The 14,438-nt window shown below is 37.3% G+C and overlaps 1 protein-coding gene across 1 annotated transcript in view; it reads left to right on the plus strand.

Moving 5' to 3' along the window:
* Positions 1-14,438, plus strand: part of XRCC5 (X-ray repair cross complementing 5) — a 101,093-nt gene that overhangs the window by 45,902 nt on the left and 40,753 nt on the right. Inside the window, exons 15-16 of the mRNA XM_062191376.1 lie at positions 11,350-11,443; positions 12,594-12,663. Coding sequence (XP_062047360.1) covers positions 11,350-11,443; positions 12,594-12,663 — 164 coding nt within the window. The remainder of the gene's footprint in view (positions 1-11,349; positions 11,444-12,593; positions 12,664-14,438) is intronic.

Consider the following 14,438-nt stretch of genomic DNA (forward strand, 5'->3'; position numbering starts at 1 on the left):
TGCCGAAGATCACATTTGATAAGTGTTGCAGTAAGGCTGTATATAAATACAGGCAATCTAACTCTAGAGCTTGCCTCCTTGTTTTGCTTTTTGATAGAAACAAACCCTTCCACAGAATTTATTTAAAATCATTAGTAAATTTACAAATACAGAAAATATATATGAGGGTACTTCAAAAAGTTCATGGAAAATGGAATTAAATGATGTTACTTTGATGTAAAAAATTTTGAAATCCCAGCTTAGAAAAAGCTCATGGAAAATGCATATTCTCTAAAAACTATACATTTATTTAAAATCTTTCTGAAACAAAGTAAACTTATTTTTTAAAATTCTTATTAATATGAAGAGAATAGCTAGCATGTATTTCATAGCTACAATTCTAAGATAACCATATTTCCCTCCCTCCCTCTCTCAACCTCCAGGGGCTCCTTTTGTCCTTTTTTTCCCTTTAATTATAACAGAGACATGATTTTTTTAAAAAAAATTTATTATTATAAAGAGAACAGATTTTATGCATTCCATAGTACAATTTCAAGAAGACAGCCACACTTCCCTCACTCCCCTTTTCCCCCACTCCCCCATCTCTCTCCCTCCCTCCTCTCTCTTCATCAATTTTTGCAGTGAAATAATTTTAATCCACTCTATATTCACAAGCTTAATTCACCACTAATCATAATACTGAACAAGTAAAAGTGGAAAGACCACAGTTTCACAGGAGTATAAACATGAACTAAAAAAGACAATCATATCCCAAAATGACCATTTTATTCCTATACATTTTTTGTATTCTTTGTTAACTGTGACATATCAGAGAAGACTTATGATATTTGTAATTTTTTAGACTGAATTATTTCACTAAGCACAATGGTTTCCAGATGCATCCATTTTGGTTTGTTCTCATTTTTCCAGGTCCTTGTTATATTCAAGTGTTGTTAAATCATTTATTTGATATCTTTCCAATTTCTTGATTAGGTACTGATTGCTATAAACTTCTCTCTTAACACTGCTTTTGCTGTATCTCATAGGTTTTGATATGCTGTATTGTGATCTTCGTTCATTTCCAGGAACTTTATGATTTCCCTTTTGATTTCTTCTATAACCTACTGTTCATTCAGGAGGGTGTTGTTCAGTCTCCATGTGTTTGAATATTTTCTAAAGTTTCTTAAGTTGTTAATTTCCAGCTTTATTCCACTGTGGTCAGAAAAGATACACAGTATTATATCAGTTTTTTGAATTTGCTAAGACTTGCTTTATGGCCTAGCATATGGTCTATCCTAGAGAAAGTTCCATTCACTAATGAAAAATTTGTGTATTTTGCAGTTGTGGGATAAAATATTCTGTAGATATCAATTAGGTCCATTTGGCCCATAGTATAGATTAGTTGTGTTGTTTCTTTGTTGATTTTCTGTTTAGTTGATCAGTCCATTGATGAAATGGGGTGTTTAAATCCCCCATTATTACTGTATTGGAGTCTATGTCTCCCTTTAGATAAAGACATAATTTCAGTCCACTCTATAATCACAGGCTTAATGCAATACTAACTATAATATTCAACAAATAAAAAAGTAGAAAGACCACAGTTCAACCAGAGTATTAACAAGAGCAGAAAACTAATCAAATAACAAGATGTCTGTTTCATTCCTGTTTTTTTTTTTTTTTTTTTCCATTCTGTATTAACTCCCTCATGTTAGAGAAAACGTGATATTTGTCTTTTGGGGACTGGCTTATTTCACTAAGCATAATGATTTCCAGTTGCATCCATTTTGTTGCAAAAGACAGGATTTCATTCCTTTTTAGGACTGAGTAGTATTCCATACTGTGTGTATACCACATTTTCTTTATCTAGTAATAAGTTGATGGACATTTGGGTTGATTCTGTATCCTAGCTGTTGTGAATTGAGCTGAAGTAAACATGGGAATACAAATAATTTTCATATTCTGGTTTCATTTTGTTTGGGTAAATTCTCAGGAGTGGGATGGCTGAGTCATATGGTAGATCTATTTTCAGATTTCGGAGGAATCTCCATACTATTTTCCATAATGGTTGTATGAGTTTACATTCCCACCAACAGTGTACGAGGGTACTTTTTCCCCACACATTTCACCAGCATTTATCACTTTTTGATTTTTGGATGATAGCTATTCTAACTGGGGTGAAGTGAGATCTCATTGTGGTTTTTATTTGCATTTCCCTAATGGCAAGTGATCCTGAGCATTTTTTTCATGTGCCTATTGGCCATTTGTATTTCATCCTTTGAAAAATAATAGTTCATATCCTTTGCCCATTTCTTAACTGGGTTGTTTATTTTATTGTTGTTGAGTTTCTTGAGCTCTTTATATATTCTGGATATTAATCCTTTATCAGCTGCATAGTTTGCAAATATTCTCTCCCATTCTATAAGTTGCCTCTTTGAGTGTTTCCTTTGCAGTGCAGGAGCTTCTTAGTTTGATGTAATCTAATTGGTCTATCTTTGACTTTATTTCCTGTGCTTCTGGGGTCTTTTCTAAGAAGTCTTTGCCTATGCCAGTGTCTTGCAGAGTTTCACCAATGTTTTCTTCTAGTAATGTTATGGTATCATAGTAGATTTAAATCCTTGATTCATTGTTAGTTGATTTTTGTATAAGGTGTAAGGTAGGGGTCTTGTTTCATACTTTTGCATGCATAGATCCAGTTTTCCCAGCTCCATTTGTTAAAGGGACTGTCCTTTCTCCAGGGAGTGATTTTGGCTTGTTTGTCAAAGATTAGTTCATTGTAGCTGTGTGGACTAATTTCTGGGATTTCTATTCTGTTCCATTGATCTACATGTCCATTTTTGTACCAATACCAGACTGTTTTGATTATAACTGCTCTGTAGTATGTCTTAAAATCTGGTATTGTGATGCCTCCAGGTTTGCTTTTGTTGTTTAAGATTGCCTTAGCTATTCAGGACTCTTGTGTTTCCATATAAATTTTAGCATTGTTTTTTCTAGCTCTGAGAAGAATATGCTTGGTATTTGATTGCGATCACAATGAATCTGTAAATTGCTTTGGGTACTATGACCATTTTGATGATATTAATTCTTTCAATCCACAAACATGGAAGGTCTTTCTGGGGTTTGTGTGTGTGTGCGTGTGTGTGTGTGTGTCTTCTTCTATTTCGTTAATGTCTTGTAGTTTTTACTATAGAGATATTTCGCATTCTTGGTTAAATTTATTCCTAAAGATTTAAATTTTTGTAACTGTTATGAATAGTACTGATTTTACAAGTTATTTCTCAGCTATGGCATTGTCTGTTTATATAAGGACTATTGATTTTTCTATATTGATGTTTATATACTGCAACTTTACCAAATTCTCCTCTTTTAGTTGAGTCTTTGGAGTCCCCTGTATATAAGATCTTGTCATCTGCAAACAGGGATTGATTTGACTTCCTCCTTTCCAATTTGTATCCCTTTGATTTCTTTTTCTTGCCTAATAGCTCTGCCTTAAACTTCTAGAACTATATAAAATAGCAATGGTGAAAGTGGGCATCCTCAGTACTGTGGCATAGCAGGTAAGGCCTCCACCTGTGGTGCCAGTGAACCATATGGGGCACCAGTTGGAGACTGGCTACTCCACTTCCAATCCAGCTCTCTGTTATGGTCTGGGAAAACAGTGGAAGATGGCCCAAGTCCTTTTGCCCCTGCACCTGTGTGGGAGACCCAGAGGAAGCTCCTGGCTCCTGGCTCCTGGTTTTGGATTGGCGCAGCTTTGGCCATTGAGGCCATTTGTGGAGTGAACCAGCAGATGGAAGACATCACTCTCTTTGCCTCTCTCTGTAACTCTGCCTTTCAAATAAATAAGTAAATCTTAAAAAAAAAAAAAAAGAATAAAAATGGGCTTGCTTGTCTGGTTCCATATCTCAGTGGAAATGCCTCCAACTTTTCCCTGTTCACTCTGATGCTAGCTGTGGATTTGTCAAACATATTGTCTTGATTGTGTTGAGAAATGTTTCTATTCCCAATTTGCTTAAGGCTTTTATCATGAAAGGGTGTTGTATTTTATCAAATGCTTTCTCTACATCTATTAAAATAACCATATGGTTTTCATCCTTTAAGTTGTTAATATGATATATTACATTTATTGACTTGCATATGTTGAACCATCCCTGCATACCATAGATAAATCCCAGTTTGTCAAGGTGAATGGTCTTTGTGATGTGTTGTTGGATTTGATTAGCAGTATTTTGTTGAGGATTTTTGCACTCATGTTCTTCAGGGATATTGGCCTGTTATTCTCTTTCTTTGTTATGTCTGTTTTCTAAAAGGTTTTGGAATTAAGGTGATGCTGGCCTCATAGATGGAGTTTTGGAAGATTCCTTCCTTTTCAAATGGTTTGAATAGTTTGAGAAGAATTGGAATTAGTTTTTTTAAATTTTGATAGAGGGGCAGGCGCTGTGGTGCCGATTCGAGTACCAGCTGTTCCACTTCCAATCCAGCTCCTTGCTAATGCACCCAGAAAGCAGGGAAGATGGCCGAAATCTCTGGGCCCCTATACCCATGTGGGCATCCCAGAAGAGGCTCCTGGCTTCAGTCCTAGCTGTTGTGGCCATTTGGGGTATGAACCAGCGGATAAAAGATTTTTCTCTCTCTGTTTTTCCTTTCTCTATAACTCTGACTTTCAAATAAATAAATAAATCTTTAAAAAAATTTTTTTTTGCCAGAATTCAGCAGTGAAATCATCTGGTCCTGGACTTTTCTTTTTTGGGAGAGTCTTTATTACAGATTCGGTCTCCACCTTGGTTATTAGTCTATTTAGGTTATCTGTGTTTTCATGACTCAATTTTGGTAGATTGTATGTGTCCAGAAATCTATTCATTTCTTCTAGATTTTTCAATTTGTTGGCATATAGCTGTAGTAATTCTGATTATTCTTTTTATTTCTATGATATCTGTTGTTGTATCTCACGTTGTATCTCTGATTTTATTAATTTAGGTCTTCTCCCTTTTCTTTTTTCTTTTTGCTACTTGGGCCAGTGGTGCATTAATTTTGTTTATTTTTTTAAAAACCAGCTCTTGATTTTCACTGACCTTTTATATCTTTTTTTGTCTATTTCTAATTTTAATATTTCTTTCCTCCTACTAATTTTAGGTTTCTTTTCTTGTTTTTCTAGGTCCTTGAGATGTATTCATAGATCATTTATTTGATGCCTTTCCAATTTCTTGATGTAGACACTAATTGCTATAATCTTTCCTCTTAACACTGCTTTTGCTGTATCCTGTAAGTTTTGATACATTATATTGTCATGTTCATTCATTTCTAGGAATTTTTTATTTCCCTTTTGATTTCTTCTTTGACCCACTATTCATTCAGAAAAATATTTTTCAATCTTTGCATGTTTGCATATTTTCTGGAGTTTCCTAAGGTGTTAATTTCCAGCTTTAGTCCATTGTAGTCAGAAAAGATAGATAATATGATTTCAGTTTTTTCAAATTTGTTGAGACTTGCTTTATGGTCTAACATATGGTCTATTCCAGAGAAAGTTCTATACACTGATGAATGTGTATTCTGTGAGATAAGATGTTCTGTAGTTACCAGTTAGGTCCATTTGGTCCATAGTGTAGATTAGCTCTGTTGTTTCTTTGTCGACTTTTTGTCTAGTTGATCTGTCCATGGATGAAAGTAGAGTGTTTAAGTCCCCCATTATTATTACATTGGAGCATATTTTCCTTTAGATCCATTAACATTTGTTTTAAATAGCCAGGCATTCTGGCACTGGATGCATATATATTTGCTATAGTTATTCTTAATCATACTGCCGTTTTGCTATTGTATTACATGTCCCAAGACCTTTAATTGTTTCACATGCTGAGCTTCAGAAACTGCTTACTACCTGTCTGCAGCCCAGATTTCTATCCAATTCACTGGAAAACTAATTCTCAATAGGTACCTCAAGTTCAATAGGTCCAGAAATGACTTTATCATCTTTCTTCCCTGGTTTTTTTAAACCGTTCTTCATGCTATTCTCTATTTCAATAAATGACACCTAATTTCCTGGGAGTCATCTCTTTCTTTTACTTTCCGTATCTAATTGGTTTACCAAGTTGTACTAAATTTACCTGAAATCCATCCCTTTTGTTTCAGCTTAGTACAGAGACTAATAGCATTGATTTTGGAGTCAGAAAGATTTGAATCTAAACCTAAGTGCTTCCCCTTTTCAAAAAGCAGTTGAAATTGACAAGTTGCTCTAAGTCAAGTGGTAGTGACAAATACCTGCCTCTCAGGATTCTCATTTGTTCATTTATAAAAGGACAATGGTAATAGCTAATTCATAAAGTCATTGCTAAGTTTAACTGAGCTAATTTAAATGTGCTTAGCATAGTGACTAGCACATGATGTTAGCTCTTATTAGCATCGCTCACCGCCATTACCTTTATGTAGGCTGTCTCATTTTAGCCTGCTTTACTGAGATAACCTCTTAACTGATTTCCCTCATTTCAGTCTTTGCCCTTTTCAATCCATTCTGCTACCTGAGTGATTTTTTTGAAAAACAAATCTGATCAAGTAATTCCCTTTTAAAAATTCTTTAATGCTGTGATTCATAATCTTTCTTTTTCTTTTGTGATGGACCCGTTTGATATAAAAACTATGAACCCTCTTCCCCAAAAAATGCCCTAACCTACCAAGTTGTGAATATAATTTCAGGTAGTTCACAGATCCCTTGACTCCATCTTTGGGTGCCTGATTAAAAACCCTTGCTTTAATGGCCTCCCATTATTTTCATCATAATATCCAACTCTGTGACAGAAATTAGAAAGCCTGGGTAAGCAAAAAGGAAAGAAGTGTGTGTCCATAACCTGACTTCCTTGAGATCTCCTTTTCTTCCCCCACATTTTTATGCCTATGATTCATATATATTCCAGCCACATCTTTCACTTCTTTCCAGCTTGTACCTCGTTCTCCTGCCCAATATAACTGTTCGCTATTCTCTGAAAGGAATATGCTACTATCACATGACTGTTAATTGCTTAGCTTTTTTATCTGAAATTTTGAAAACATTGATTGTGAATTAATTTTTGTATATCTAGGGTTTAGAGTCTAGCTTAATGATTGGCACATAGTAAATATTCAATAAATATTTGGCTAAATAAATGAGTTGTAGGATTTATACATATTATGAAACAGAATAAGAGGAGAAAGAACCATTACCCATGGTGCCATAATCCAAATGCAGCAGCTGTTAACATCTCTATGCCTCCTGTGATCTTACATGGGTAATTTCTACCTTCCAGGGTTTAATTCCTTTATAGATAATTTGGGATGAGGGTCACTGTTCTTTTCCACTTCTGTTAGACATTTTGAACTTAATATATGCAAAATTCTTAATAATGCTGTTATTCAACCTTGAGATTATTAACCATATTAAATGCTGCTTTCTACTTATTTATATGGCTGCTTTTACCTGCCTGGGACTGGAGAACTGGTGGATATCTCTGTTTACCCTTTCTTCTCTATAATCTTATTTTGGAGGAGTTAAGAAAATTTTCATGTGATTCAACATTGTATTCCTATAGAACTTAGCATAGCACTTTGTATGTATAATGCTTCTTAATACTACAAGTTAATTTGGATTTTCAGAAGAGAATAGTTGATATAATAACAATATTTTTCCCATAGTGTTTTCTCTGATTCTCAGAGAGGATAGTAGATGTCTAAAGTCTAAACTGTAGTTATACCAAAAAATAATACACAGAGAACACCTTCAAGAAGATGTAAGATTCCAGGGCTAGTCAGTGACAAACCTGAGACTAGAACTCAAATGTACTGAGTTTATATTCTATTTGTAAGCAAAGGGCTCTGGATGACTTATCCCCTTTTTTTTTTTTTTTAGAAAGCTTTTATATAATAAATAAATATAAATTTCATAGGTACAGCTTTTGGAATATAGCGATTCTTGCCCCTGTACCCATCCTCATACCCCCCCCCCCACCATGCCACCTCCTACTCCCTCTCCCATCTCATTCTTCCTTAAGACTCATTTTTAATTATATACAGAAGTCCAACTCTATAAGTAAAGATTTCAACAGTTTGCAACCCACAAAGACACACAAAGTATAAAGTACTGTTTGAAGACTAGTTTTACCGTTAGTTCTCATAGTACAACTCATTAAGGACAAAGGTCCTACATGGGAAGCAAGTGCACAGTGACTCCTGTTGCTGGTTTAACAGTTGACACTAATTTATGACATCAGTGATCACCTGAGGCTCTTGTCATGAGCTGCCCAGGCAATGGAAGCCTTTTTGAGTCCACAGACTCCGTCATTATTTAGACAGGGCCAAAAGCAAAGTGGAAGTTCTCTCTTCCCTTCAGAGAAAGGTACCTCCTTCTTTGATGGTCCCTTCTTTCCACTGGGATCTCACAGAGATCTTTCATTTAGGTCATTTTTTTGCCACAGTGTCTTGGCTTTCCATGCCTGAAATGCTCTCATGGGCTTTTTAGCCAGATCTGAATGCCTTAAGGGCTGATTCAGAGGCCAGAGTGCTGTTTAGGGCATTTGTCTTTCTATGAGTCTGCTTTGTGGCCTGGCTTTCCATGTTGGATCACTCTCTCCTTGTTAATTCTATTGTTATTAGCAGACACTTGGTCTTATTTATCTGATCCCTGTGACACTTATTCCTATCTTTGTGATCAGTTATGCTCTTAAAATGATCATTTTAAGTAGTATTATGGCATTTGTACCTGCCAACTTAATGGGATTTGGAGTCCCATGGCAAGGTTTTAGCTTTACCCTTAGAGGCAAGTCCATTAGAATATGTGCCAAACTGTACATCTCCTTCTCTTCCTCCCACTTTTATTTTTTACAAGGATCCATTTTCAATTGGATTTAAACACCTTAGAATAATTCTGTGTTAAGTAAAGAGTTCAACCAATGGTATCAAGTAGAAAAAAAATAGTAGAAAGAATAAAATAATAAGCTGTTCCTCAACAGTCAGGACAAGGGTTGATCAAGTCATTGCTTCTCATAGCGTCAATTTCACTTCCACAGGTTTCCTTTTAAGGGCTCAGTTAGTTGTCACAGATCATGGAGAACTTATGATAATTGTCCCTTTGGGACTGGCTTATTTAGCTCAATATGATGTTTTACAGATTCCTCCATTCTGTTGCAAATGACCAGATTTCATTTATTTTACTGCTGTGTAGTATTCCATAGAGTACATATCCTATAATTTCTTTATTCAGTTTTCCGTTGACAGGCATTTAGGTTGATTCCATGTCTTAGCTGTTGTGAAATTGAGCTGCAATAAACATGGAGGTGCAGATAGCTCTTTTATTTGCTGATTCAACTTTCCTTGGACTTATCCTTTTTAATGTTTTCTGTTTACCTAATCTCTGCTTCTCACAGGGAAAAAAGATAGTGGTGAATGGAAAATATATCAATTGATAAAACTCATAATTCATGTATATATGGCTGTGATGATTACATTGTTCACATACCTACCTATAAGAAAAAATTCACTATTGAAATACTGTTGAAGAAGGCAGCTTATGCCTTCATTTTCTTAGTTTCATTTTTAAGAAAAACTCTCAGGGCTAGCGCTGTGGTGTAGCAGGTGAAGCCACTGCCGGCGGTGCCAGCATCCCATGTGGGAGTTGGTATGGGTCCCATCTACTCCACTTCTGATCCAGTTTCCTGCTAATGTGCCTGGGAAGGCAAAAGAAGATGGTCCAAGTCCTTGAGCCCCTGCACCTGTGTGGGAGATCTGGAGGAGGCTCCTAGCTCCTGGCTTCAGATCAGCTCAGCTCCAGCTGTTGCAGCCATTTGGGGAGTGAACCAGCTGATAGAAGACCTCTCTCTGTCTCTTCCTCTCTCTGTCTATGACTCTGCCTCTCAAATAAGCAAATAAATCCTAAGAAAAAAGAAAAACTCTCCTTCAACCTTCATTGTTTGAAGCTTTGCACAATGAAACACATTTAGAGGGGCTGGTGCTATGGCATAGCACATAAGGCCGCTGCCTACAGTGCAGGCATCCAGTATGGGCACAATTTCGAGTCCCGGCTGCTCCACTTCCAATCCAGCTTTCTGCTGTGGCCTGGGAAAGCAGTGGAAGATGACTCAAGTCCTTAGGCCCCTGCACCCACATGGGAGACCTGGAAGAAGTTCCTGGCTCCTGGCTTCGGATCAGCACAGCTTCGACCGTGTGGCCAATTGGGGAGTGAACCAGCAGATGGAAGACCCCTCTGTCTCTGTCTCTCTCTCTCTCTCTCTCTCTCTCTCTCTCTGCTGCACCTTCTGTCTCTGTAACTCTCACTTTCAAATAAATAAATAAATCTTAAAAAAAAAAAAACTCACATTTAGAGTACTAGTCTCGAAAATGCTAAGAGAAGTGATTTTAACTGTACTTACTACAAAAAATGGTGTGTGAATTAATACATATGTTCATGAGTTTAATTTAGTCTTTCCACAGTGTATATGTATTTCAAAATTTGTCATGTTGCACTTGATAAAAATATATAATTTTCATTTGTCGACTAATTATTTTTAAAAAGAATTGCTAGACATAGTTACTAATTTCATTCAGCCATTTCTGATAGTTGTTTTTACTCTAGACATTATTTGTTTAGGGGAAAATCATCATCATATTTTTTATGTTCCACAACTTAAGGGCAATTATAGGCAGAATCTTTGGATTTGCTATCTTTCTCCTTTGCAATTAACTTGGCCTCCTGTTTGACTTCAGGACAGCCTTAGCGTTTTACGTAAGGTGGAATATTTGCCATGCTTTCTTGAGTCATCTTTCCTTTAGCACGAAGATGCTATTGAACATGCATAAAACAGAATTAGATTTCTAAAGAGTAGCTTAAAAGTTTTTTAAAGTGTTTTTTGTAGTTTAAACCTTCTCTAAGAGGATTCTCTTTATATTTAATTAAGGATTGTCTACTAAGTTTTGACAGTTGTAAGTAGATACTAGAAAGCTTTCACATACAGGATGGAGAAGATATGCTGTTAGACGCAGAGGTCTTCTGTGTACACAGAAAGCTAACAGCTATCAGTTCTGCGACAGGGACTAGCAAATAGTACCTGCAGAGTAGAGAGATTTCTTACTTACATGCTAAAGTTTCCATTATCTGTGTTTGCAGTTTCATCTTTTGCAAAGACTTTATGGTGCAGCTGCTAATTATGATTTTTCTACTGCTGTGAAACAAAGCCAGGGCTGCTTCCAAGGGCTGCCAGGAGCTCTGAGGCTCGGAAAGGGAGGCGAGCTCTTTGTAAAGGAACTAAGTGTGGCTCTTTATTTTGGGAACTTGGAAGATTTATACTTGTTACATTAACAATTCTGGTTTTGATTTTTTTTTAAGGTTGGAAAAAAAATAATCTTTTTGTTTTCTAGTCACGAAGAAGGACCCACTGCTAAAAAATGCAAGACTGAAGAAGAGGAAGCCCACTTTAGTATCTCCAGCCTGGCTGAAGGCCGTGTCACCAGTGTAAGCAGAGCTTTTTCAGTACACTTCCCTATTTCATAGAGATTACATCAATTTTTGTTAGTCTATTGACATCATTTTCTTTGATTCTCTCTGTCTCTCTCTATATATATGCACATATATATATATATAATTTAGAAAGGTTTATCCTGTACTTCTCCCTTTCTTCCTTTAAGTAATTATTATCAGTAACTTACCTATGGAATTATCTTTATAATATGTAGTAGATTTATCTCTGAGTACGATGGAAGAGATTTTTGTCTTTGAAGCCCTCTCAGTCAGCACTGCACTGAATCTTTATACATGATCTGCTTTTACTTTGTGAGAACATTTTCAGCTTGGGCATATTTCTGTATTCTTCCAAAACTCTAGTGCCAGAGGGTCAAGAGCAATGCCCCAAAAGGGGCAGTTCAGTGAGTCAAACATTAAGCTGTTCTTTCTTTCTTTCTTTTTTAATTTATTTGACAGATAGAGTTGTAGACAGTGAGAGAGACAGAGAGAAAGGTCTTCCTTCCATTAGTTCACTCCCCAAATGGCCACTGCGGCCAGCGCTGCACCGATCCAAAGCCAGGAGCCAGGTGCCTCTTCCTGGTCTCCCATGCGGGTGCAGGGGCCCAAGCACTTGAGCCATCCTCCACTGCTCTCCCAGGCCACAGCAGAGAACTGGGACTAGAACCAGGTGCCCATGTGGGATGCCAGCACCGCAGGCGGGGGATCAACCAAGTGAGCCACGGCGCCGGCCCAAGCTGTTATTTCTTATGTCACCTTAGTGAGGCAACTTTGTCCTGAACTGAGCCCACACTGCAGAGTCCTCCCCTTCCTAATTGATTGGGTGTACAGCCAGTCTGTACCACTCAAAGCCCCCAAGCTGGGCTGGCTGGTGGCTTGGATTATAATACTTCTGACTCCTCAAGAAAGAAGTCAGCTTTCATAAAGAGAGGTGACTGAAAGTATTGGGCAGCCATTTGACCACTGATGTCTTCTGTCCTTTAACAGAGCCCTAGAAATGAAAATGGACAGAAAAGACCTCCTTCTTTTTGTCTTTGGTTTTATTTTTTAAAAGCAGACTTACTACATTAGTCAGTTTATGTTGCCTGGGGTGCTGTAGAGAAGAGAAGTGACCTACAGGTTTATTGTCTGTGGTCTGGTCTAGGTTGGAAGTGTGAATCCTGCTGAGAACTTCCGTGTTATAGTGAGACAGAAGCATGCCAGCTTTGAGGAAGGTGAGTGATAAATCCCAATGGCTTTGCATTTAAGAGAAACTATTTAAATAGCCTGATTTCAAGCCTCATTAGTAACTGTAGCCTCTTATTGTACTGCTTTATATGGCCTTTTTCTTTACTGGAAGATCTTTGTGATTGTCCCTTGCTGTTAATCCTGCAGGTTTGTGTATACAGCAACATTGCATTCATTTTTGCTGCCCAGGGTCAGGGCTATGTGAACTGCTTTCTGTATATCTGAGTGTTTACGTTCCTATGTGCACAGAATGTCCAACATCTTGGAATTTTAGCAGGGGACGTGACTCTCAAATGCTTAGAAACACTATTGCCTGGCAGAAGCCTAAGGCACCTTACCAGTTAAGATCTAGGAATCCTGGCAAGGTGCCTAAACCTGCAGGGTAGTTGCCCAAAGGTACTCATAGCCAGCTGAGCCTCAGAGAGAGCTTACAGTCTACCAGCCACATCCTATTGGCAGCAACACCAAAGGCCAAACCCGGAGAAATTTCTTAAGGAAGGGCAGCTTTATCCTTATGTGAATCTTCAGTCTTTTAATTGAGGTCTATGTTTTGTATTTTGAAAAACAGGAAGAGTTTTTTTTTTTTTATTTTACTGCTATGAGTGCCATATAGGAAAGAAGCTTTTGAGTTCTAACACAAAACAAAATTTCATCTGAATAGAAGGGAATCTAAAATTCTAGGTAACTGTTCTGGATGGATTGGTAGAAACAGTCCTTCAGAATCTCCCTTTTTTTGTGTTGAGGAGATCAACAGAGATTTTCACAGCATTGAACCTGTGCTGTTATTGTCTGGCTGGCATATTGTGACTGGAAAGAAGCAGTCACACTACCACAACAAATCAACAAACTCTTTCATCTATCATGATTATTGTGTTCTGGAAAAAGATTAAGGCCTTGTCCAAAGTCCAAACTCTTCCTTTTGGAAGTGACTAGTCTCCTGAGTTGTGCAAATATGATCTTTTCCGAGACAAAATCTAGTTGTCCATCACTGTTAGGTGGCATCCACTAGCTGTTTCATGTCTACTATGTGCAAAGCATTGTGCTAACACTTTATTTTATTCTCTCCTTCAATCACCCCACATAGCAGTCTTGTCAAGTCACCCAAGGACATGGAGAAAATGCTAGAATTTTAACTGCTGATGCCAGAGTTTTCTGAAAGAGAGATTAGTTTTTATTGGAAAAAATACTTTGGTACATGCTCATGGTAGAGAATGAGCCTCTGTCCCCAGGTTTGATGGTCAGTCAATGTTGAAACTGCAAAGGAGGGGGAGGCTGCTTTGCATCCTGGGAAAACTGATACAAATTCAGGAAAGGAGGAGATGAGGAAGAAGAAGAGGAAGGTACAGGAAGTGAGTGAATTTTCACACAGGCACAGCCATTGACAATGTGTTTCCAACTCATAACTACAGATACTCAGTCAATTCAGTCAGTAAAACTCTGGGAATGCTAGGTCTGAGTGCTGTATTGGGGGAAACTGGTGAAGAAGTAGCATTTGGCATCTGGAATTACTTCAGACACAGAAGGAAAGCTCCTGAAAACACAAGAAGCCGGTGTCTAAAGAGACCATAAGAAAGTAGGTGCCTGAGAATTTGCTCACATCACAGGAAAACATGGCTTCTCCAAGCTGTGGGATTGGAGATTTGAAGCAGTCTTGTGAAAATAACAAAGGGAGGTGACATATAGGTTAGAGTAGGCATGATTACCCCCATTTTCTAGATAGAAAAACTATTAAAACTATAAGAAATTAAAAAAAAAAAAAAAA

This window comes from Lepus europaeus, chromosome 1 (assembly GCF_033115175.1).
Source record: "Lepus europaeus isolate LE1 chromosome 1, mLepTim1.pri, whole genome shotgun sequence".
Classification (NCBI taxonomy): domain Eukaryota; kingdom Metazoa; phylum Chordata; class Mammalia; order Lagomorpha; family Leporidae; genus Lepus; species Lepus europaeus.